Genomic DNA, 25,840 nt, shown 5'->3' on the forward strand with positions numbered 1-25,840 from the left:
AAACTAAGCAAATCTTTTCAAGGTCCACTCTTTTTTTTTAATTTTATTTTTTCTTTAAAAAAAAGTTTTAAGACCAGCACAATAGTTTGCTTTTCAGTAATAAAATAAGAATTCATCTGATGATTATTAGTACCCAGTATTTAAACATCCATGATGAAAGTAAATGCATCAATATACTGTACAGATTTAGATCAGAAATAACATAACTTGAGTATAAGCCACAATTTTATTGGGGCACTGTAGACTGAGCCCAAACTCCTTCTTTATCGAAGTATTTCAATATCTGGCAGTGAGTGGGAAAGAGATATAGGCTATCAGATATGCTAGAAATATGATTAATTTCAAAATATTTGTAGTAGTTCATGCTTCTGATAGACTCTAGTCAGACAGACAGATACCTGTCTTTATCAGCACCATTTCTTGAAGCATGAGGGGCACTGGAGAACTCTCTTTGCAGCTGTAGTGCGCTAGTAACTTCACGTCCCAATCCCATCCACTGGAGAAGGTCTCCATGTCTATTAATGAGGCATATGGACACATTTCCAGACAAATATACTAGGTTTTTAAACAAAAGAGAAGGAAAAAGAATAAGACATGTTAAGGATTAATGAGTTTTAAAAGGGAGAATGTTTGTTCAAAATACATATCAAAAATGCTGCAGACCAGCAATTTTTGCATACGTTTCTGCTAGTTCAATAATTACTTGAGTGCAGTTTCAGAAAGAGCAGAAGATGTGTTGATTAATTTTGTCTTTTTTTCATATTCAAATGAAGCTTAACATACCTGCTATCATCTCCACCAGCACTGACAACATATCTGTCACCACTTGTAAAGCGAATATTGGTCACATGAGCCGAGTGACCTAAAAATCTTTTGTGTTTTGCCTTCAATAAACAGAAAACTTCCTGTTAGTTTAACACTTTTTAAAAACCACTTTGACTTTGTTGAAATCATTATTAATCAGGGCTAATTACTGAATTCCTTCTCTTTCTATTGCTCCCCTGCTACAAAACTATTCCTGCTACCTTAAATATAGCATCTCTTTCTGGAGGATAATTTTTGTCTAAAAAGATTCAACACAGTTCCAGAGAAGGTGTTTATACTTTTTTTCTTTGGTCCCTTTCACTGCTTTATACAAGTTTTCTTGGGTTGTTTTGTCAGAAAGGGAAGGCAAAATTGGGTTGTTGCTCAATTCTTTATGAAGGACAATAACAACTACATTTGTATTTATACCCTTTTGGGTTCTCCACATGGTATAATATGGTATAACTATAATGGTAGAGTTTTAAAAATGTTGGTGGCCACGACAGAACAATAAATTCTCTCTCTGCAACAGACATTTAAAAACAGGCAGAGTTCGAATAGTATCACTGGGCCCATCATCTTAATATTTCTGAGAACATCGTGTAGATGCTCTGGTGGCTTTCAAATTCAGTTATCAAAAGACCTGGTGATTGAATGAAAGAAAAAGCTCTTACAAACTTCTCTGGACAAGGGAAGTCGAACAACTTGACCATGCCAAAATCATCGCCTGTTACAAGGCTAATTCCCGAGTGAGAAACACAGGCACAATTTACATCCGCTTTCTCAGCATGCCGGGACCAGATTCCTACAACTTCATCTCCTAGAATGCTGAAATAGAGAGAAGAGAAAGAAACCAAGAGGACATATTCTGATGTAGTGGAGGAAATAAAGAACAAGGTGTACTATATTGTCAGAGCTGAATCATTCTAACATTAACTATTATCATTATTTCATGACCTTATACTAGTAGTCTTCACTTATATATTTACTGTGTTTTGTCCATAAACATCCTCCTCCCAGGTGAGAGATTGTGCCAAAGAGTAGGGTCACCTAAATAGAAGGCACCTCTCTGAAGTCCACTAGATGATAATATTTGAGGGAAGGGACCTGGAAGATCACCCTCCCTATCTTACCTAGTTAGTACTCTCAGGAAGAAGCAATCCAGAAAATAACTTGGCTATGTGCCATGTAGAGTTTTAAAGATGATAACTAGCAACTTCAATTGCACCCAGAAAGCAACTGGAAGCTATTATAACTTGCTGAGCTACAATAGTGGTGTAACTCAGATGAACCACTAATCACCCAGAACTGCACTCACTGTGGTATGCTCAATTTGTTGCAGCTTCCAGATGCCAACCTTTTGCTAAGAGGTATGTTTTTACTGTCCTTCCTTTAGTTGAGGAAATTCAGTAAGCCATAAAGCTGAACTACAGAATTCCAAAATCTTTCTAAACTGCTCCAATCAGAATGACTAATGGTGCGGGATGCTGTGGTTCTGCAACATTTATACTCCTGTTGTAATGTACAGGTACAACTGCAGGTCTCGATTAGTGCATTTAATGAATTCCAAAATAGTCACATTGCAGCAATGGAATTCACAGCATTTAAAGGGATATTTCTATGGAAAATAAAATAATTGGTTCCAGCTTGGCAAGTAGACAATTAAAATTTTAAAATATATTTTATGTTTCTTAATGAAATGCTTTATGATAGTAAAAGAGGACAAACCCATATGCAAAAAGTACTTGCTCTCTCCTGTTACTTCAAAATGAGCCCCTACTTTTTTCAGCTTTCCTTGAAGGGAACCTTCCTTTTCCCCATTTTGCACACACAAAAAGATTAGTGTCTGGTGGGCAAGAGTACCTCAGCGAGACAAACAGAAAAAATGTGGGCTCCAAAGAACCTCACATAAATTCTGTCTGACAAACCAGTGCTGGGGACCCTTTGGGTCAGAACTCCTCTGTGGGGGGAACAAAGAGGGAGCTGCGTCTCATCAGACCTAGAGGAGGGTAACAGCTTCCTTGTAGGTCAGGGATTAGTTCTTTGAATCAGCATTGGGGGAAGTAGCATGGTAACATGGCTAACATTAAGCTGAGGGCTGCTGGCCAAAGCATCTAAGCAGGAGCGGTGTACAAAGGAATGTGAAACCTGATAAGAAGATTTAATTAACCAACTAACATAAATCAAAATTTGCAAAAGGCAAAGAACCTTGTGAGTATAAATAATATTGACGGATACATTGTGATTTTGGCAGAAAGAAAAGAAGGGCGGAAAATGGTGGTTAAAAATAATCAAGCCCAAAAAGAACGGCTTGTTTGATGAGAGAAATGTGGAATACAGAGAATTGACAACCTACTGAAATACAAACTTTGAATTTGGATTTGAAAAGGTTGTGCCTTTAAAAGAGATTAATTGACAATGGAGAACTCTATAAAGGAATAGAAGACAAAAGTTAAAAACATACCAAGGAGGCTTGCTTTGTTTGAGTTTTGTCCTAATTAATATATTTTAAACAACTATTTTCTCCCTTATAATTTAATCTTGTCTGAGTGATGAATGGAATGTAAAGTTTGGAAAGAAACTTTGGAAAGAAGCTTGGAAAGAAGATTTAATTAACCAATAGACATAAACCAGAATTTGGGAAAAGCAGGGGAAGGAGAAACAAAAGTTAAAAGCATACCAAGGAGATTTGCTTTGTCTGAGCCTATCTGAGTTTGTTCTAATTAAAACATATTTTAAGTAACTCTAATCAATGAGAGGTAGAATGTAACAAGGAAAAAAAATCAAGAAAAACTATTAGCCTGGATTTAAAACTGGATTTAAAAATATCAAGCAGTATTGCTGGAAACTATCGACATATTATTTGCTGGAGGAAAGAGCAAAGAACAAAGAAAGTGAAGTAATTAAGATGTCTCCCCCTTCTCTTCCTCTCTATGTTAGCTGAATTGAAATATATAGCTGGACCAGAGTCTCTCTGTTTTACTGAAATAGAATTCCAGTCCAACTAGAAGTTGGACTGGAATTGTGAAATTATAATCAACAGTATAACTAACTGTAACTTTGGGACTGGACATTATGGAAAGGTCAGAATTTGAAGAGTCACATGAAATTATAAAAAATATGCATAAATTATTAAAATTAAGTTTAAACAGAATTCTGAAGCCAGAATCTGAGGAGTAGGAAATGAAAGAGGAAGAGGGGGAGGGTAGTGAAATGGTAGAAATGGTGGAAAATAATAAGCAAAAAATAAAAGATTTCACTGGGCTTGGCAGTGACATAGGGAAAATTGAAAAGGGGAGAGGTGTCCCAATAAAGGGAAATAAAAAGCAGAAAAAAGATTTCACTAACTCTGACAGTGGCACAGGGAAAACTGAAGTGGGGTGGATATGTCCTAACAAAGCAAACTAAAAAGAAGATAAAAGATTCCACTAGGCTTGACAGTGGCTTGGGGAAAATTGAAAAGGGTCATATCCCAACAAAGAAAAGGGAGATGACAGGAATACAGAATTGGGACAAAAGACTTGTTAGGGAAAAATCTGATATTTAGAAATTGTTATGGGGAGAATGTAAATTTAAGCATGTGGTTTACATCTTAAGATGATAATTAAACTGTTGCTAACTGATTGAAGAGGATAATGGAAAGATAATTAAATAAAAGTTAAAATATATGAAATATTCTTTTACATGATAAATTAAACAGTTATTAATTGGTTAAATATGATAATGGAAATACAATTAAATATAGGTTAAAATACAAGAAATATGAATGCATATAGAATTCTTAAGATGAACGAAGGGAAGTGTGTATTGCTTGTTATGTTATGTAGAAGATCAATGGAATTGTAATGAACACTGAGCAACAGGGATTATTATTTAAAGACAATCAAATATAAGCTAAGTTAAGATATGGAAAAATGGAGGGGGAACATGAAATATACTTATAATGAGATTATAAAGACAGATTAAAATTTGGGGTGGGTAATGATATATAACTATACAATAGTAGGATGAAATAGCTGGGAATTGTAATCAGGTCCACATTCCAGACTAAAATAAGTGTGTGGGGGGAGCAGTTTAAATATATAATTGCTATATATGTATACTTTTTTGTTCATTGCTTAAAAAAGATATTAAAATTAAAGAGGTTTATTGATATGAAATTATAAATACCATCAACATAAAATGGAGCTTGCTAAGAGGATAAGAGGGAGAGTGTGGAAGAGAGGAAAGAGGTAAGGGAAGAAGAGAATGTAAGGAGAGAGGGCATGGGGGGAGAGGAGGAGAGAAAGAAGGAGTGGAAAGGGGAGAGAGGAGAAGAGAGGAAGGGGAAGTAGAGAAGAGAAGAATGACAGAGGATAGAAAGGAGGTAGGGAGGAGGAGGAGGAGAGAGGGAGAAGAAAGTGATGGACAGGGTAATATGGGTATGGAGAGCAGAGGAACCAATAATCATTTTTTGGGAGTTGATGGTAAGACAATATTTAATAATATAAAATAATGTTGGTTATGTAACAGTATATATGTAGTTATGTGTTATGAAAATGAAAAAATAAAAAACTTTAATTAATAAAAAAATTATTAGTGTCTAAACTCCCAATGACAAATGTGCATACACTAGCTTTACTTCCATGTGTACTAACCTTGCATTAACTGAATTTAAATGCTCCCATTAAATGCAATCTGGTATCACTTTATATTTTGTACTAAATTGAACATCACACTATTTGAACAGTAAATATAGGCCGCCTACCGATATGCAGAAAGTATTTAGGTTTATGTTCTTTTCAGTGGGTAATGATGTATTATATTTTAAACAGTGAAATATTGATCTACCTGGTCCAGGTGGCCCATGTTATTCTATCAATCACAGTTTGATCCAGAAGTTGTTTTCCTGAAGGCACTTCATAAACTTGCCTTTTGTAAGACCCAGTAGACACCTTTAAGTACATATAGAGGGAAATATATTCTAATAAATTCGTTTACACTATAAGAAAGACTTTGCATTCTTAAGTAGCATTACCAACATGATACAAAAACTGAAGATCCAGAACTAAAAAAAAAATACAATAGCTTTGTCATGAAGTATTATTATTACTGCTATCACTGCCCTTCCTCCTAACTCACATAAGAAAGTTGATGGGAAAACCCCAAAGAATTCTAAAATAATACATTTTTAGGGAATAGCATTTATGAGTTTTGTATGACTTTGAAATCTCGAGAGACTCCCAACTTTAACTTTTACAAATGTATTAAAGTCCGGCTTCTACTTTCTACTTCTTGCCTGTCTCAAGACCAAACTCTTATAAACTCATTCTGGAGTCAAAAATTCCAAGCTATAACCTTTAAAAAAAATGTCCATGGTATAAATGAAAAAAACTGAATGGCAAAAAAATTCCACAGAATTATTTCCTTACCTGAAGATAACAGCTATCTGCAGAAAAGTCCATTTGAATAACAAAGCTTGGGATGTCTTTGCAGTAGCTGGCTCGGTTAAGAGGAGGCCCCAGGGTCAGGTCATAAAAGTCAACTGCGTTTTCACTTGAACCCACTGCTAAATAATGGGAATCTGGGCTGAACCTATATAGGAAAAAAAAGTAATAAATTCATTGTAATTTACCAAATAACTCATCTAAAAAGCTCAAGATTTTAAACTGCTGTTTGAATCTTTTTTGCTGCATACTGCAAATTATTCAACTTCCTCCGATTCAAGGCATTTTCATGCTTCTGGATCTTTTATTTTCTTCTGCTTGCACATGAACTTTTATTACTGGTGTTGATTACGAAGCAAAGAGGATTCAGTTCAGTTTCTCCTCCTTGGAAATGTGGTGGTACTAGAATTTCCCATTTGCTAAGCCATTAATAGATGAATGAAATGCAATAGCACCATATCTGGATAAGCATCATATCCAGTAATAAAACCCAAGTGCAGATGTTACATTTGTTCCTGTGGCAAATGAGAGATAATGTATACGATTTCTCACCTGATGTCTTGGATGGCAGATCGTCTGTCTCTTTTCTTTCCCCATATCTTCAAAGAGTTCACTAATAGGATAATAAATTCTCCATTTTTCATGCCAATTGCTACCATGTCACCTTCCGGACTGTATGATACGGTGCGTGCTGCATGGCCCAAATTGACTTTGTTCACCATTTTCTGCAATAGTTTCAAAAAATGAAATTAAAACTAGAATAGCATGTTAAATGACACAATGCTTTCTTTTTCTATAAATATTAGCTTAATTCCTGGTAATGCTTTACAAAGTAAAGTTTAAAATATATCATTTATTTAAATACCAAGCCACCTAGGCGAGAGGAGTGACACAGAAGTTAATGAATAATTTACTGTAACTTCTTAAATGCCATTTTTACACCTACTTTGTCAGCAATATCCCAAAGTCTGACTGTTCCATCTTCTGCGGCAGAAAGAAAAAGATCACGAGACGGGTGGGTTGCCAATCCCCAGATAGGTCCATCCATGTGCCCATTAATCAAAATGTTACAGGCAGCATTTTTCTCTCCAACTTCTATGATTTCAGCATTCCGTGTTCCAACAAGAATTTTTCCCTAGAACAACAGTGAATTAATGGTCATTATATAATTTAATAATTTATAATTTTAATAATTATACATATAATAAACAGAGAGCCAATGTAGTGCAATAATTAAGGCATCAGGCTAGAAATGGAGAAATTCTGAGTTTGAAACTCATCTTCAGTTAGAAATAGAGACAAGGAAGAAGCCTCCAATGGGATCAGTAATGGCATCATGGCACAGGGAAGCTAAAAAAAAGTAAGTATAACAATATCCTTAGCTACTGGTTTATTTCTGGTAACTACATATATAGTCAAACTGTGGTGGACTGTAGTCTGGATTCTCAAGAGGGAGGGGCTGCTTTCCAGTAGGTAAAGAGGCAGTGGAACTTGGAAAATTTAATCCTGAGAAAGTGAATTAAAACAGGTCACTTTAGCTATTCCCAGATTATATTTGTAGTTATGCAAATAGTTACTTTAATCTGGCAAGATTCTGTCTATAGATAAAGGAAACCACTCTTAAGCAAATCCATATGTCGTTTTTGGTACTTGGGACCTGACACAAACTATAGATTTACACAATTATTTAAAAATAAAATCTATTATACAGTATTACTTCATTTATAATATCATTCTTCATCATTATTTTTGCTCTTTATGTGGTCAGCAGCAACATATCAAAGCGGGAGATACACATAATCATGGGTAAAAATATTATTTTAATGGTGGCCACAGCAGCCCGATGCATGATACTTTGGCACTGTAATGGTGACCATTTTGATTTTACCATCTATCAAAGTTTAGGATTATAATAAACATTTTATTTATAGTATGCTTTTATTTAATTTCTATAGCTGCCCACATAAACAAATGACTCTTATTACTATTGCTAGGCTCTTAGTATGATTTAGCCCTTACTCAAAAGTTTCTTCAGCAGAAGAAATAACATATTTTCTGATATTATAAGATAAAGAGAAACTCATTTAATCTTTTAGAGTATGTGACAGGGTTCATTCTAGGACTACTCTATCTGGCTTGCAAACATCTGGATACCTACTAGATAGCAAATACTGAAAACTCTAATTCTGTACTGTCATCTTGTGGTTGTCATGAAGGCTGCAGCCAGAGTATGATGTCTTAGGAGTGTCCAAAAATGGCTAGGACAAAAATAAAATATATTTGTGTTCTTTTAACTTAAATTTAAACTTACCATATTTTGGAGTATAAGACGCACCTTTTTCCCTCAAAAAAGAGGCTGAAAGTCTGGGTGCGTCTTATACACTGAATACAGCATTTTTGGCCTCCTGAAACCTCGCCCCCTTTGCAAAAATGGCCATGCATAGCCTTTAGGAGTCTTCCAGAGTGCTCCTGGGGGCTGGGGAAGGCAAAAATGAGCAAAAAATGGCCTGTTTTTTACTTGTCCCCCAAGGCCTCCAGGAGCACTCTATAAGCCTCCCAAAGGCTATGCATGCCCTTTTTTGACAACAAACGGACCCGTTTTTGCAAAAACCAGGCCCGTTTTTGCAAAAAATATTGGCCATTTTTGGGAGGCCTGCAAAAACTTTAATTTGCCTCTTCAAAATCTTGGTGCGTCTTGCACTCCGGTGCATCTTGTACTCCGAAAAATACGGTACTTTAAATTGGAATGTCAGAATAATTGCATTCAGGCTACATAACCATTCTCCACTTTTGACACATTGAAAATGAAAGCCAAATAGCATTTTCTGGAAGATTGTGCTACACTTGGCAACAAATAGACAAATCTATCAGGTGTAATTTTCCTCCAATGTAAAAAAAAAATCAAACAAGTTTTGTAAAGTTGTAAACAAATGTCCTAGATTTGCAAAGATCTATCTGAAATTTACAGTCACAGAAACACAGAGAGAGAGAGGGAGGGAGGGAGGGAGAGAGAGAGCGCATAAAAATCCCCAATTGCTCCCTTATGTGATCACCAAACCACTTTGGAAAAGTGATGACCTAAGGATTGTCTGTTCTTGGATTTAGTCTAATTTTCCACTATGGTATACATAAGTACCATGTGCCCTCCAAATCTCCCACCTGCCAAATTCCCTCCTCATATAATTATTTTTATTTTTTTTAATTAGAAAATAAATGGGCAGCTGGAGAATGTCAGGTAAACCACTTACCTTAACCCTAATTTGTATTTCTAATAATATACCCAACTCCTTGAAATAGTCAATTAGCTTCCTTAATAAATAAAACAATAGGTGGCTACAGCTGTTATCTTATTTGACAATGTAGTTGCTTCATGTGAAAGGAAAGGTAAACTGAATTGGTAGAGAACATCCTTGGAAGCTAGGGAGATTCCCTTTAAGGCACCTTGGAAGCTTCAGCTGGTCCAGAACAAAGTGGTATAGGCAATGCTGGGTATGCCTCATTATACCACTCTCTGCAAACCGCATTAGTTGCCAATGGGATTCCAGGTGGAATTCAAGGTGCTGTTTATTATTGTAATGCCCTTCATGGCATGGGGCTATATTATTTGAGGAATCACTTGTATCCCATGATTTTTGCTAATCTGCTAAGATGGGAAAGAATTGATGTGCTTTGGATCCTCTTCATCAAACAATACACTCCGTCAGGATCCAAGAAGTGTCAGGTGCTGCTTCATTTAATAATCAGGAAAGAAACCACTCAACTCCATTTGTTTGAAATTAAGTGTACTTTTACTAATTACAAATGAATAGTAGCAAAGCTAAGCTGAGCCTGATTAACTGGCGCGAAAGCAAAGAATATCATGTATAGGTCAATCCCCTCCCATTGGCACCCCAGTCCATAGTCCAATTATAATTCACCCAATTGTCAGGTGGGAGATATCTTCAAAAAACATCATCAGGGTGGAATGCTGGACAGTTAACCTTGGCGGGAAACTCCCTTCCTCCACATGCGCAATGAGATGATCAGGACAGCGTCTAGAATATTCCTCCAGCACATAATGATTCCCCTCCCAAATACCATGCCCCCCCTCCCCGTTTCAATTCAGCAGCAAGGCAAAGGCTGACAGGAAGTGTCCCTTCTCTGTCACAGTGGATCCATGCTCCCCCAGACTGCCATCCTGATGATCTTCCAGAAGTTCTTTTAAAACTTGGTTGCTCTGCTAGGTCTTGGGATACAGTGCTTGCAGAGGCCTGTTGGTTGTGTTTTATGATATATAGATTGTGGTTTGTCTAGATGCATATAATCATTCTTCAGTTTTCTTTATTTTCTATCTTTTTAAGTATAAGATGTCCCAAGTCATTCTAGAAGCAAATGGCCTCTAAATTTAATAAACAAGGTTTATTATTTATAAGGTTGTTTTTTTGTTAGCCAAACCCATTCTGATCACCTATTGCCATGATCACTTATTAAACATAAGTACATGTTTTGTGACTGGAAATGCTCATAACGGCAACCATTTTAGGGAAGTGCCTATAACATGGTTTCAAAATTATGTGCCTATCATCCCAAACTGTTACAAAGCAACATGAATTAATATACTATAATTTGTTAATATTTTTAAATATATGTTTTAACTACTGTAACTTTTAATGCATGGAAACAATGCACAATACCAGTTATTTGGTACAGAGCCGAGGTGGCGCAGTGGTTAAATGCAGCACTGCAGGCTACTTCAGCTGACTGCTAGATCAGCAGCTCAGCGGTTCAAATCTCACCGGCTCAGGGTTGACTCAGCCTTCCATCCTTCGGAGGTGGGTAAAATGAGGACCCAGATTGTTGTTGGGGGCAATATGCTGACTCTGTAAACCGCTTAGAGAGGGCTGAAAGCCCTATGAAGCGGTATATAAAAATCTGCTATTGCTATTGCTATTGCTATTGCTATTGCTATTATTTGTATATCTATCTTTGGCTGGGGTCATATTGCATTATTGACTTACCTTGCCTCTGCACACAGAACGGACACAATCAATTACTTGTCCTGTCTCTAATCTAAAGGCTCGACATCTTCTAAGTTCCTGGTCCCATAGCTTAATTGCACCTCCTTCTTTTGATCTAGCCAAAATAAGAAAGAGTCTTTTCAGAGAAAGTAGATGAAAGTCCCTAAGACCAAGTACTGTTCGTTAACTTAAATAATTCAACAGAAATCCAGTATTTAAAAAAATGATAATACCTCAGTTTGTGTTCTTCAAAACTTATCATGGTATTTAAAACAATTTTGTAATACCAAAATGATTTTTGCATGGCTGATAAGTGATATCTAGGAGTTTGCATTTAATGATCTCAGGATATCAGAACTAAGATTACTGTATTAGTAGCTGAGAATAAGATGATTTCCTTCACTTGGTATAAAGACTCCCTAAACTTTTAATGCAACCTAGAACGGTGTTTGTCAACCTTGGCAGTTTGAAGATATGTAAATTCCAACTCCCAGAATTTTGGAAGTTGAAGTCCACACATCTTCAAGCTACCAATTGTGTGTCTTTAAGCACACAATTGATTATTTCCTTTGCAAGATAAATTACTTACTGTAGTCTATAATTTGTAAAGTACTTACTTACCATTAGACACACAGGAAAATAAAAAAAGAGATGTAACATTATTTCTGAAAATCACATGGCAATTACTAGATGTTTGTTTTACTCGACTAGAAGATTACAACTAGTCATACAGAACCACTAAGGAAGTGTAATCAGCAGCTCCAAATACATCCTTTCTTTGGGTGGAAAAGAAAAACCAAAATCTATCTCTTTAATGTACTTATAATATGCATCACTTTTCCTGTGAAAGTAACCAGAGAGAACAGCCACGACTGTCTCCACTGCTTGCTCCACTACTCATAACCCATATCAGTCAATGTACACCATTTAGATACATTATCCACTGTAAACATTTTACAAGTACTATTACTATTACAACTGCAATAGAATTTACTATAATACAATTGTGTATCCATTAATAATTTTTTAAATTACTAAATTTGTAAAAATTACTACAATTTGTGAAATTACTACCATAGGTACCCAATGATAATTTCGGTCGGCAACAAATTTAATAAAACAAAAAAATATATGTTCATATAAGAAAACAAGACTCACGGCCTCTCTTTGCCTCCAGTTACAATTAAGCCATCACGTAATGTCGTATACATTGCAAATATAGGACCATTATGAGCTTTGCCCACAATTCGATTCAATATGTGGTCCTTCCAAACACACACATCTCCACTGATGGTACCTGTAAATGTCAAATTATTCTGAAAAGGGGGAAAAATATGTCCATCATCTGATTTCAAAAAGGAATGAATGCAAGCATTTACTATGAAAGGACAATTTCTACATAGTGCCCAATCCACAACCCCAACTGACTTTAGTTCTGGGTTTGGGGAAAAAAACTTTAGTCATTTTGCAAATGATGACAAGTGCACAAATCCAGTGGTTCTTCACTGCTTATTGGATTTTAATAGCACTGATCACAATTATCCTTCAGTAACTGATCTGAGCTACATTTTTGCTTACAGGGGTTCCTAAGCACTATTATCATTTCTTAAGTATTTTTTATTTTATTATTCCATAGCCTTGGAATTGGTTAAAAGAAGCTTTGGGACCTATGTAAGAAAAATAGCAATACTCTGCTTTTTGAAATGTTACACAATAAGCTTTTCCCCACAAATGACACATACTGTGTTCATAGCATCATTCAGTCATTGCTCAAGTAATATACAGCCTCCCTTAGTCTTTTTTGGATTGGACGAGTGGGAAAATATAGTAAGCAACAATTACAAAAAGTGGTTTCAAAGTTGATTTATATATTAAAATATTCTTTTAAATTACGTACAGCTCCAAATGCCACAGAGAGCATGGTTTGCATTCGTGCATCTTCTATTGAACTTGTCTGTCCTTTTTTACTAAGAAGGGCTCTTCCAGCAAGGGTCCAAAATCTCACATGTTTTACTCCTACTGAAACAAACTGAGTGTCGGAATCAGGCCTGAATTCTGCTACAAAAATACGTTGGTTATGACCAGCTCTACTGGCAATTTTGGCACCTATTGGGAAGAGTTAATTATACTTTACATTCAGATATACATATCAAGAAATAGTGAAAACAAATAGTGTCTTAAACAATATTCTTTCAGGTATAGTAGTAGGATCGTTGTGTTCTATGATTACATTACATATTTGGTCATTTTTTAAATTGATGCTGATAATAACAACATTATTGCTAATAGTAACATTTTTATTTTTATCTTTGTTAATAAAAATTGTTACTCACTTATGAAATTTTAGTATTTACAACTTTAAAAACAAGCAGGACATTATACATATGCAATTCTAAATTTATTACATCTCATCTTGCTATGAACAATATAGCAACTCTGCTATTAACCCTTGTATTATTTCCCGTTCTATAAGGAGTATCATACTCTTTTAGTAACTGTATCAGTTTGAAGAGGGATCTGTGATGATGTATATCCCCCATTATGTTGCTCATGTAAGTAGTCTAAGTACTCCTATCTAAATGCAGGTCAATATGAGAGATATTGGCACCAACTAGTGATTAACTGCTGCTAATAAGTGTAATCCAGGATCTAAAGCTTCTTTCTGTACAAGTTCTGCAAAATATGACTGAAATCATGCATGATGCACATTTAATACCCATTGTACAGGCAGAAGATATCAGATGATATTTAAATTGCAAAGATAGTAAATTATTTCACATGCTTTAGCCTTCTGCTTCTAGAACAGAACACGAGGCCTGGGACACCTAAGAGGTAGTTATTTAATAGTTACTGTAGTTTTTCAAGTTGCCCTCTAACCAAACTATCAGTAAAGAACATCATAAGAGCAGAAGGATAAAATTGAGAAATTGGAAGTTCTAGGGAAAAGACCAGGCAACACTGGTATTCTTGATTTTAAGACAAATTAAAGCTGGGTGTAGCTGATGTAAAAAAGTCAAATGCAAAGTTCTTCTTTTAAGAAATAAAAGTCAAATGCTCAGGTTAAAGGTACTTGTGTAAAAATGATCTTGCAATAGTAGTTGACTGCAGATTGAGTATGAGCCACCAATGTAATGTTGTGGCAAAAAAGACAAATGTAATAATTTTAGGCTGCATCAAGACAACTTCCAAACCAGGAACACATTTGTAAATACTGTGTTGACAAAATATTGCAAGTTCTCAATATTTTGCTGTGATTATACCATAGGTTTGGATCGCTATAATATTCATTTGTTTGACTTGAGATAATTGAGTTGAGATAATTCTATCATTTTTCATGAACACTTTGGCACAATTAGTAACAATGACCAATCCATTTCTTCTGTTTTCTTTCTTTCTATTCTTTCTCAGTAAATTTGATGTTCCTTTGATGAAAAAGTGACCCATTCCAATGCATTTCAGTTCACAGATTTCCAGAATGTCAATGTCTTGACTTTCTGCTTTGACAACATCAAGTTGGCCTTAGTTCATGGTTCTGATGTTCCACATATCAACAGTATATGTTTATATTCAGTACTGAACTTTTGCCTCTGGGCATATCAACACCGGATGTCCAGCTTTATTCAGCCACATCAAAATCACCAGGGCTTCTTGTACTTGCCTCTGCTCTTCCCAAGTACTTCACTGGTTATCTTCTGACATGAGTTGGAGGTGGGCAGAAGGAGAGATATCATCTTCCAGAATCACACTGATGCCCTGGTTGATATTGCGATTGGATTTTCTTGTCAGAATACTGAAATGATTTATCACTTCTTTCTCCAATAGATTCTGTTTAATCTATCTACAATCTATCTGCCTGTCAGATTGACCTTTGTACACATTCAGAAAGATATAAAATCATGGAGATATCCAAGCTCCTTCACTGTTACCAGGTAATGATCCATGAAGGAGAAACCTTTACCACTTGGTGTCAAATACAGAGTTGACTTACTTAAAATAATTTATCAGTAAGATTTTAAGAGATTTTGTCCAGAGTGCCATGTCTCACACCTTTTTAAGAAAGATGGGTATCTGAATGCAATCTCTGATTACAGTTCCTGATCAATGAACCATTAGAGATCATCAGCCTTTCTCACTCATTGACCTCTCAAAAAAACATCAAAAGGCATGGATTTTTATCAAGTTGGTTTTTACGGAATCTTATCATTTGATTTGCAAGAAAAGCATACAGGTACTTTACAATTAACTGCCTGTAATTTTTGATATGGGAATTTTAAAAGTGTGATAATTCAGTTCAGACTGACAAAAAATATCTCTCGGTTTTCATGAAACTTTTAAATCATATTTCTCATGAATTTTTGCATGGCTTTTTAAGAAGTTGGACAATCTGTCATTTATTCTAAGGACTGTGTTCTCTCCAGAGTGAATAAAGTGCAGGTAGTTTTTCAATCCCTTTGTAAATATAACATCTGCCTAAGCCAGACAATGTATATGATCTTCCGCAAAAGGATAATGCCTCCTTTGGCATTATCAAGTAAATTCAGCCTTTCGGATAGTTTGCCCATTTTATTTTAGGTTATTCCTGATTTTGCTACACTAAGAACACTACTGGTTTATGTTCTTAAGAAAATGATTCCTTTCAACTAGGATTTTAACATAAGTTTTTTTTTTCTGCTTAAACAGACATCTCTGGGTATCCCTTCATCCTACCAACTCCACCTCCTGCTTTACTGTACAGACCAGTGGTGGGTTCCAGCAGAGACTACTGCTGGTTTGCTCAGGGGCGCACCATGCACGCACACTTTGCATGCACGCACAGTACAACTAAAATTGCACTGTGCATGTGCTGAAGCAAAAAACAAGAGTGGGAGAACTGGTTCGAGGGCGTGGCAGGCCTGGGTTGCTGCTGGTTCCGCCAAGCTGGTTGCTGCTGGTTCCGCCAAGCTATTACCAGTTCGGCTGAACCAATCTGAACCAGTAGGAACCCACCACCGATATATGCACGAGAGACAAATTCATTGTATGTCTAATCAACTTGGCCAATAAAGAATTATAATTCTAATTGTAACAGATTCATTGCTATGTAAATTATGAGTGAGGATTTCAGAAAAATTTCTTTAATCCTAGTTTGAAGTAAATACAGACTCTTGAAAACTCTCATAGGAATTTCCTAGTTTCAGATAGAGTGAATATTTTCCTACCTTCTTGCCATTTCCAAATGGTAATGGTATGTTCAGGATCCAAACCAACAGACAGAAGAAGCTTGCCAGTGGCACTAAATCCAACTGAACAAACTCCTTTTGAATGGTAACATCGCAGTATAGACAATGTCTTTTTGTTCATTGCATCCCACACATGAATACAAGGAGCTGTTGCTGAACAAATATAAGAACAGCAATAATTAATTTTGTTAAAGAAAGCTTATAGGATATTTAATATTAAAAGCATTCCTATTTGTTTTAAAGCATCATTTAATTTTTTAACATTTACATTTGTTCTTTTAAAAAGTTACATTTAGTAAGTATAAGCTCATTCCTACTAAGATTTCTCTTGCAATTCTAAACTTGTTTTAGATCTGAAGGAAAGAATGCCTTAAAACACATATAGGAACAAATGCTTTAATCAAAAGTACTTTATGACAAATGCCAAGTCATGAGTTTAAATTTAGTTTTTAGAAATGTTTCCATTTTAGTTGTGGGCCATAATGCCCTTAAATGGAGACTACATGGCCCTGGATAGGAAGGTAAAGAAACTGTAAAAAGCAAACTGTCTTTTTAACAACTTGCCAGCTGACTGTTACTGCATGGAGAAAACAGGATCCTGGAAACAAATAACTGCCTGTGAAGATGGTGCTGCCAAGAAGGGTTTGTATTTCTCAGTCATGGACTGCTCTACCCACACAAAGGAATCTTGGCAAGAGATGGATCGCATCTCCCACACACACTGGGAAGGATGTGCTTGGCAGGTGCCTTGTGAATCTGCTATTAATCATGTAATCATTCCAAGACAACTATCACCTACACTTTTCTCCTCTTTTACAAAAGAGGCAAACATTTATGAACGAGAAGCACATTCTTCTGCCCTGATTTGCCTAGATACAGGTTTTTCACTTGAAAGCAGAGTGCTGCTAGAAATGATATGTTACTTTAATGTCTCTTAATACATTTTATTAATCAGAACTCAAAGACTTGTTCTGGTCTAACCCAGCTTGCTCCCAGAAGCCTGACAAGAAGGACAAATATGTTGTCACAGGTGCCACTACAATCAAATAGGATGACATACGTATTTGGAACATAGACTTGAAAAGCTACAATTTATTGAGAAGGAATAGGCTCAACAGAAATGTAGTTCAGAAATGGTTTATTACTAACAATAACATTATCATTACAAAGAATGAATATTTTATTTCAATCAAGGGAAATTTTGAACATTTAAAAATTGTTAAATTTTATGTTTTGAATGAAAAAACTACTAATATGTTTTCATACCATGTAAATATAATCAGTTATTTACAACACACTAAATAACAGAAAATGCTTAGTTATAATTGAAGATATTAAAATTTAGCTTTTTTCTTACTTGACATGTCTGCTGAGTCTCCTGTAATGGAAAACCAGTAGAAAAATCATTACAAACAAAAAAGATGATAATTTATATATGTGTGGCATAAAGTGTATAATTTCAATTTATTCTCAAAAATAAATCTAAACTTAAGCTATCTCTATGCAATTAGATGCTGTTCCCAAGCACAAGATAAACTGTTCGGAGCAAAAACAGAGACTTTTCTTTACATCAATCTTGTAGATTATTCACATCTAAATTACCGTATATGGAATTTTCACTTTGCAGAGAAATGTTATTTGGCTAAAGACAGATCACGTTCTTGTTCTTTCTGAAGCAATCCACAGAAGTGCAGAAAATGTATTATCTTAGCTACTTTCAGAGAGTTCAGAGTTTTGCAGTTAGGCCAAACAGTGAAACACGGTATTATGTGAGTGAAAAACTGCCTTTGTACTAAAATTTCTCTCTTTCTAATTCCATGCAATACTACAAGTGTTCCCAAACTATAGTTTCCTCAAAATTAGGACTGTGCATAATGTGTTTATCCAACCTGACTGAAGATAGATTTTAATTATGGGAGACAGGATTATTTACAATAATTGCTTTTCAATTATTTCATCTTTTTAAAGTTTTATTTGGGAAAATTCTTTCTCTTCCTCATGTAGCCTAAGATGAGACAATTCCAAGCAAGTTTCTTTAATTATCTTCAGGGAATCACATTAGAATGAAAGAATAAAGATCAGTAAAATGACATTTTATTTAACAAACTAATTAGAAAAGGGTGATAGTTATTCTCCAAAGTTCAGTAAACTGAAGAAGATTCCATTGTAGCAAAACAAGTTATGCCCTTTGTGTCATTTAGGTTATGATAATAATACATTATGTAAATTACTTTAAATAATAGAATATATGTAATTTGCATAGTGATCTGATATATAACTTTTGTGTTATCATGATTGTGATGTATCACAACCATGACTACATTGTGTTGTTTGTATCTGGACATCATTCACAAATGATCATAGGAGAATTTTGTGCATTTTGTGTAAAATCCATGTACTGACATTTGAGATCTACTTTTTCAACCTTCACAAGACAGAGCATGTGGTTATATGTAATTTGTTTATCTTCAAGCTATAGAATCTTCTCTTCATCCAATATTCTTCAAACTATTTTCTTCATTTCATAGCTATGTTTATTTTATTATTTAAAATACTGTAGTTTGCATATAGCAGGCTTTATAGTGTTATGCAAAATAAAAATGAATGCTGGGATGAAAATATAATTGGCATTGTAAAAACAGGAATAGATTTATGAATAATTTTTAATGATACAAGAATAAATTTAATTGACTCCAATAATTAGCCAATCAGAAGCAATGTAACTAAATGCTTTTTCCTCTTTATGAATTCATCTGGCTCCCTGCCCAAATACAGTATATATTGTTTTTTTCTTAAAAAATTGAAACATACCTACTTGGCCAGTTGCCACAAGGTTGACAAATTTGGGATGCTGATTTATAGTGAGGCACAAAATGTCATCATTATGTTCCTGATAAAAAGACTGAGAACCTAAAGAGAAAAATGTATATATATTATTTCAAGCACAGTATTACATCTGGAGGGAAAAAACATCATTACAGAAGGCAACATGAATACTGTTTCATACTATTTTCTTTTATAGATACGTAGTTTTCCTACCTGTTGCCACATTATATAGAATCCCAACTGATGCTGTATGATAAATTATGTCAGCACCATCATTCAAATAGTGCACATTGTTTCTGCCATCTCTACCGCGGTATCCAAATACCAGTTCGAGCACTAAATCCTAAGAAAACATATTTAGAATCACTGGATTCTTATATAAAAAGGTTTTAAACATTTGTATTAAACAACTTTTAATAGTTCCACCAAAACACTGAGAAAAACATACATTACCACATTACACTACCACGTACATAATTGACAACAAACAGGATTTATGTCTTCTAAACCTCCTACTTCACTCTGTTCTTCAATTTTAACCCCGAAGAACTAGCCGATTTAATTATTGGAAGTTTTAAATAGATACGGAATAAAACATCACATCATATGTTATAATTTATTCCCTCTACTTCAGGGGTGTTAAACTCAATTTTATTGAGGGCCACATCAGGGCTGTGGTTAACTTCAGGGGGCTGGGCAGGTGTGGCTGACTGGGTGGGCATGGCCAGCTGGGTGGGCATAATCAGCTTGATGCCACTCCCCAAACTGCTGCTCCGATGTTTCCTCTTCACATTGGTAGACTGGGCTGAAGCGACATGGGTAGACTGAGCCGAAGTGATGCAGGCTGGCCCCTTACATTTTCCAGGATGACCTCGCGGGTCGGATTCGACCACATCATGGGCCAGATGTGGCCTGCGGGCCTTGAGTTTGACATCCCTGCTCTACTTGGTCAAATAGAGCTTCTACATTTATCTAATATTTTTAATGTGATAGTTCCCTATAGTTCTTGAAATTATAGCTTAAATAATATGTTTTTAAAACCAGCAGTTTTTCTTACCTCTATAGGTCTCTTCTTTTTCCCAACATTATTTGTTTGGAGTTTTTCAGGCTGAGGCAGTGCCCTACTAACTGGTGGTCTGAAACAAAGAACTGAGAATAAGAAAAATTGTCTGTCACCTATTCAGTATAAAACAATATCTTTTGAACTGTCACCTGGACAATGAAAAATGTTAGCCTATCTGGCTAATATATTAGAAATTGGTTTTATATAAAAGTTTATTTAATTATGAATACATTATTAATTTTGTTAATTGCCTTCCACATTTAAAAAACTGTATAAACTAATGAAATAAAAATTAAGTATATTTAATTATCACATGGACAGTATTAATTCATTCTTGAGATAAAGAAACTAAGTTAATATAGATCTCTTTTCTTTGCTTATTAATGTGTTTATTAGCCATAAAAAATTAAACTTTCTTGGCAGAATTAGCCTTCTCACTTTCCATATCTTCTATTTATTCATTTCCTAAACTTGTCTTTATTCTGCTCATATGTAGATAATGTATTCATAACTCTTATTTGAGTGACTAGAGATGAATACTATTCCAGGGGTAGCAAAAATTATAGTAGTATTTTGTAGCATACCATACTCAACAACAAGAATCATATAATTTTAAAATATCTCAAGATATTCCTATTAGTAGCCAAAACAATATACATTGGCAAATACCATAGGTAGTGCAAATTAGATAAAGTGAAAAATTCTTTAGTCTTTATTATTCTGAGAATAATGGCAAGAATAAAATAGGATTGGCTGCTCACTATCAGGGTTAAAAGTGTAGACAATGAGTGAAAAAAAATGAGGTCCCAAATGCCATCACAAGATGTACAATGATGGAACAAATATCTCACAGACTTCTCTGATCCCTCTGTATATTATTTCACAATGACATGACACAAGCAGCAAAAGGATACAGTGAAGAGGAAGAAAGCATGATAGCAATAGCACTTAGACTTATATACCACTTCACGGTGTATACAGTCCTTTTGTAAGCGTTTTTCACAGAGTCAGCATATTGCCCCCAACAATATGGGTCCCCATTTTACTGAACTCGGAAGGGTGGAAGGCTGAGGCAACCTTGAGCCTGGTGATTCGAATTGCCAAATTGCAGGCAACTAGCAGTCAGCAGAAGTAGCCTGCAGTATGCATTCTAATCACTGTGCCACCACGACTCAGAAACCAAGTAAGAATATAGCAGTTCAAAATCTGAATTTGTTAAAGATGCTTAATTAAAATATACAACAAATTAGTCAACTGGATGAATCTAGAGCACTTAGCAACAGACTAGGTTTACAACTTATCATTCTATAATACCTTATACTTTATGCCCTTATACTTCAACTTTTGGCTGAAATGTACACAACTAGAACATTATTGTATGTAGCATTTATTGATTTTAGATCTGCATTCTATCTATTTCACAAAGCAGAATGATGGACTAAGATTATAAACCACTTTATAGGTAAACAGCTACTGGACAATATCTTTAAGAACCATAAAATGAAAGTCTTTGCAAAGGCACCATATGAATGAGATTCCAACTTGCTATTTAATCTGTACAGGTGAAACTCCAAAAATTAGAATATCGTGCAAAAGTTCAATTATTTCAGTAATGCAACTTAAAAGGTGAAACTAATATATGAGATAGATACATGCAAAGCAAGATAGTTCAAGCCGTGATTTGTCATAATTGTGATGATTATGGCTTACAGCTCATGAAAACCAAATCCACAATCTCAGAAAATTAGAATATTGTAGGCTCAAAGTATCCCACTCTAATCAGCTAATTAAGCCATAACACCTGCAAAGGGTTCCTGAGCCTTTAAATGGTCTCTCAGTCTGGTTCAGTAGGAATCACAATCATGGGAAAGACTGCTGACCTGACAGTTGTGCAGAAAACCATCATTGACACCCTGCATAAGGAGGGAAAGCCTCAAAAGGTAATTGCAAAAGAAGTTGGATATTCCCAAAGTGCTGTATCAAAGCACATTAATAGAAAGTCATGTGGAAGGGGAAAATGTGGAAGAAAAAGGTGCATGAGCAGCAGGAGAGGACTGTCAGGAAAAGGCCATTCAAAAGTGTTGGGGACTTTCACAAGGCATGGACTGAGGCTGGAGTCAGTGCATCAAGAGCAACCACACACAGACGGATCCTGGACATGGGCTTCAAATGTTGTATTCCTCTTGTCAAGCCGCTCCTGAACAACAGACAATGTCAGTAGCGTCTTACCTGGGCTAAAGAAAAACAGATCTGGTCTGTTGCTCAATGGTCCAAAATCCTCTTTTCTGATGAGAGCAACTTTTGCATCTCATTTGGAAACCAAGGACCCAGAGTATGGAGGAAGAATGAGAGACACACACTGCAAGATGCTTGAAGTTCAGTGTGAAGTTTCCACAATCTGTGTTGATTTGGGGAGCCATATCATTTGCTGGTGTTGGTCCACTGTGCTTCATTAAGTCCAGGGTCAATGGAGCCGTCTATCAGGAGATTTTGGAGCACTTCATGCTTCCTTCCGCAGATGAGCTTTATGGGGATACTGAGTTCATTTTCCAGCAGGACTTGGCACCTGCCCACACTGTCAAAAGCACCAAAACCTGGTTCAATGACTGTGGGATTACTGTGCTTGATGGCCTGCAAACTCGCCTGACCTGAACCCCATAGAGAATCTATGGGGCATTGCCAAGAGAAAGATGAGAGACATGAGACCAAACAATTCAAAAAAACTGAAGGCTGCTATTGAAGCATCCTGGTCTTCCATAACACCTCAGCAGTGCCACAGGCTGATAGTTTCCATGCCACGCTACATTGAGGCAGTAATTGCTGCAAAAGGGGCCCACACCAAGTACTGAGTACATATTCATGCTTATACTTTTCAGAGGTCCGATATTGTTCTATGTACAATCCTTGTTTTATTGATTGCATGTAATATTCTAATTTTCTGAGATTGTGGATTTGGTTTTCATGAGCTGTAAGCCATAATCATCACAATTATGACAAATCACGACTTGAACTATCTTGCTTTGCATTGAATGAATCTATCTCATATATTAGTTTCACCTTTTAAGTTGCATTACTAAAATAAATGAACTTTTGCACGATATTCTAATTTTTCGAATTTCACCATAAATCCATTTGTGGCCAAAATCAATCAATCAGAATTTTATTCCTCAAAACTAGCCTAATAGGTACACTGCAACCTTGTGGTAAACTTACAGAAGGAGCTTTAACTGCATTTAAATGAGCTTTGAGTGTCCTAGCCAATGTCTGCTATGAGGAAACATTTGAAACCAGTTACATAAGATTTTGATTTTTGCAAAGAGACCTAAATTTCATGCCTAAATGTTAGATTGCCAGAATATTGAATAAGTGAAAGCCTTTAAATATCTGGAGTGAGCATGGTTTTTCATAGTTCAATCAAAATGCAAAATGCTCAAAAAGCAGCTATTGCAATTCAATTTCATTTTACCAGAGAAGTGCAGAATATCCCAGCACTGAAGCTATATTCAGAGAAGTGCAATTATTCTTCAGTGCCCAGCTGGGGTCTTATACATCCTATCTCCTCTTGAAAGGGTCTAATCTAAATTCCTAAAGGTAATTTCCAGTTAGCTCTTTATTTCTCAGTTAAGGAAACAGGTTAAAGTGAAATAGGTACATAGACTTGCATCATACCACACTGGCTTGCAAATACTATTCTGCCCCCCGCCCCAAGTTTGCATTCTTTCCTTATTGAGAACAGCTATGATTCAGTATAAACCAGGACAATTTCACAAAAATTCTAACTTCTTAATATTTCCAGAAGAGTCTTCTTAATGATAGGTTATAGGTGTGAACTATGCATTTAAGCAATGTGTTATTTAGATTAACAGATTAACAGCGTTGGAAGGGACCTTAAAAGTCATCTAGTCCAACTCCCCACTCAAGAAAGACACCCAACACCATTTCTGACAAATGGCAGTCCAATTTCTTCTTGAAAATCTTTAAATGATGAAACTCCTACAACTTCCAAAGGCAAGCTGTTCCATTGGTTGATTGTTCTCATCAGAAAGTTCCTCCTTATTTCTAAGTTGAATCTCTCCTTGGTAAATTTCCATCCATTATTCCTTGTCTGGCCTTCAAGTGCTTTGGAAAATAGCTTTTAGCTTTATACAGTTTTTATTTTTTATGATTGTAAGTCATCCAGAGTCATTCTGCATAAGATGGGTGGCCAATACATTTTACAAATGAAATAAATAAAGATCTAGAAGCCCAATAGCACTAGTCTGCTCAACGCAAAAAGTTTTTCTGAGCAGTTAAGTCCTCCCACTCCCATTTCAAATCAGCAAGATATAGACGTCATTTAACTGTTTCCAAATTTTGAAGAGCACCAATGCAACATTCTCCCTATAGGAGTATTGAAGGGCCAGTATACAAAAGTTTCTTATGAGCTAAGACTGTGCCCTGTAGATAGGAACTACTGAAATTATATCTTGCCCTTGTACCCTCTATAAGGATCCTTGTAACCTCTCTTATAATGCCTTATCCGTTAAAACACAGAAATCCTGCTTATTTTTATATACAACTGTTATTAGATCAATATTATTTAGTTTTCTTGAATGCAGCTAAAGTCTGTTAATACTGCCTGTAAAATTAGGCATACTTTGATTGTCTATTGGTAGATAAATCTACCACTAACTAAAAAGTCTTATCCTGTTTTTATTTTATTTTAATGTGTTTTATTTGCAATTTGTTCCAGCTCTATGACAATAATTCATCTATCTCTTATTTCCTAATTATGAGGTAGAGACAATCTGCAAAAGCAGTGGTTCTCTCCCCACATAGCCACATAAGAATCAGATTGCAAGAAGGTTCTGTCTTCTATCTATGAAAAGAATAATTGCAAAATGTTCTTTATCAGAGATAGAAATATCATTAAATAATTTTAACAAGTCTATAGAGAAGCTGTTTCTTGCCTAATTTTTGATTTCGCTATTACCTTTTTTATCCCCTGCCAGAAGTTTCATTCATCTCTTAAAAATAAATGTGAAATAGGGACCTAAATTAACGATTACCACATGTAACATTTCCAATAAAACCTATGTCAACTTGTCTTTGACAATTGACTGAATTTCACACATTAGTTTTATTTTATGTTTGTTCACATAATAGTAGTTACTTTATTAAGATTTACCTATGTATGCAACTAACACAGCATGATAAATGTTGGTAAGTGCAGGTATAAATAATGATACTACAGTGGCAGATGGCTTTGGAGGGTAATGGAAGATGATACAGAAATATGGAGTAGGTGGATGAAAGAGAAAGTATTACCTGGAACCCCTTTTCAGCAGCAGATAGGAAAAAGAATATGATTACTTATACTAATCTAGCTTGAAACTGATACATTAAAATGGGTGCTTTTGGAAAAATATCAGTATTTTTTTCTTCATAATAGGTAAGGTTTATATAGAATTCTTTCATCCCCTAAACTCCACTAAAGATGTTATATAGCCTGGTGATGAAACATTT

The 25,840-nt window shown here is 35.4% G+C and overlaps 1 protein-coding gene across 1 annotated transcript in view; it reads right to left on the bottom strand.

The window, feature by feature from the left end:
- Positions 1-518: 518 nt before the first annotated feature.
- Positions 519-25,840, bottom strand: part of EML5 (EMAP like 5) — an 89,263-nt gene continuing 63,941 nt past the window's right edge. Inside the window, 16 exon segments of the mRNA XM_032224662.1 lie at positions 519-555; positions 784-884; positions 1,479-1,632; positions 5,635-5,738; positions 6,216-6,378; positions 6,783-6,955; positions 7,177-7,365; positions 11,228-11,342; positions 12,386-12,543; positions 13,125-13,333; positions 16,426-16,599; positions 17,804-17,824; positions 19,258-19,356; positions 19,486-19,615; positions 20,330-20,408; positions 25,643-25,651. Of these exon segments, the coding sequence (XP_032080553.1) occupies positions 519-555; positions 784-884; positions 1,479-1,632; positions 5,635-5,738; positions 6,216-6,378; positions 6,783-6,955; positions 7,177-7,365; positions 11,228-11,342; positions 12,386-12,543; positions 13,125-13,333; positions 16,426-16,599; positions 17,804-17,824; positions 19,258-19,356; positions 19,486-19,615; positions 20,330-20,408; positions 25,643-25,651 (1,915 nt within the window).

The sequence above is a fragment of the Thamnophis elegans genome, chromosome 1, assembly GCF_009769535.1.
Source record: "Thamnophis elegans isolate rThaEle1 chromosome 1, rThaEle1.pri, whole genome shotgun sequence".
NCBI lineage: Eukaryota > Metazoa > Chordata > Lepidosauria > Squamata > Colubridae > Thamnophis > Thamnophis elegans.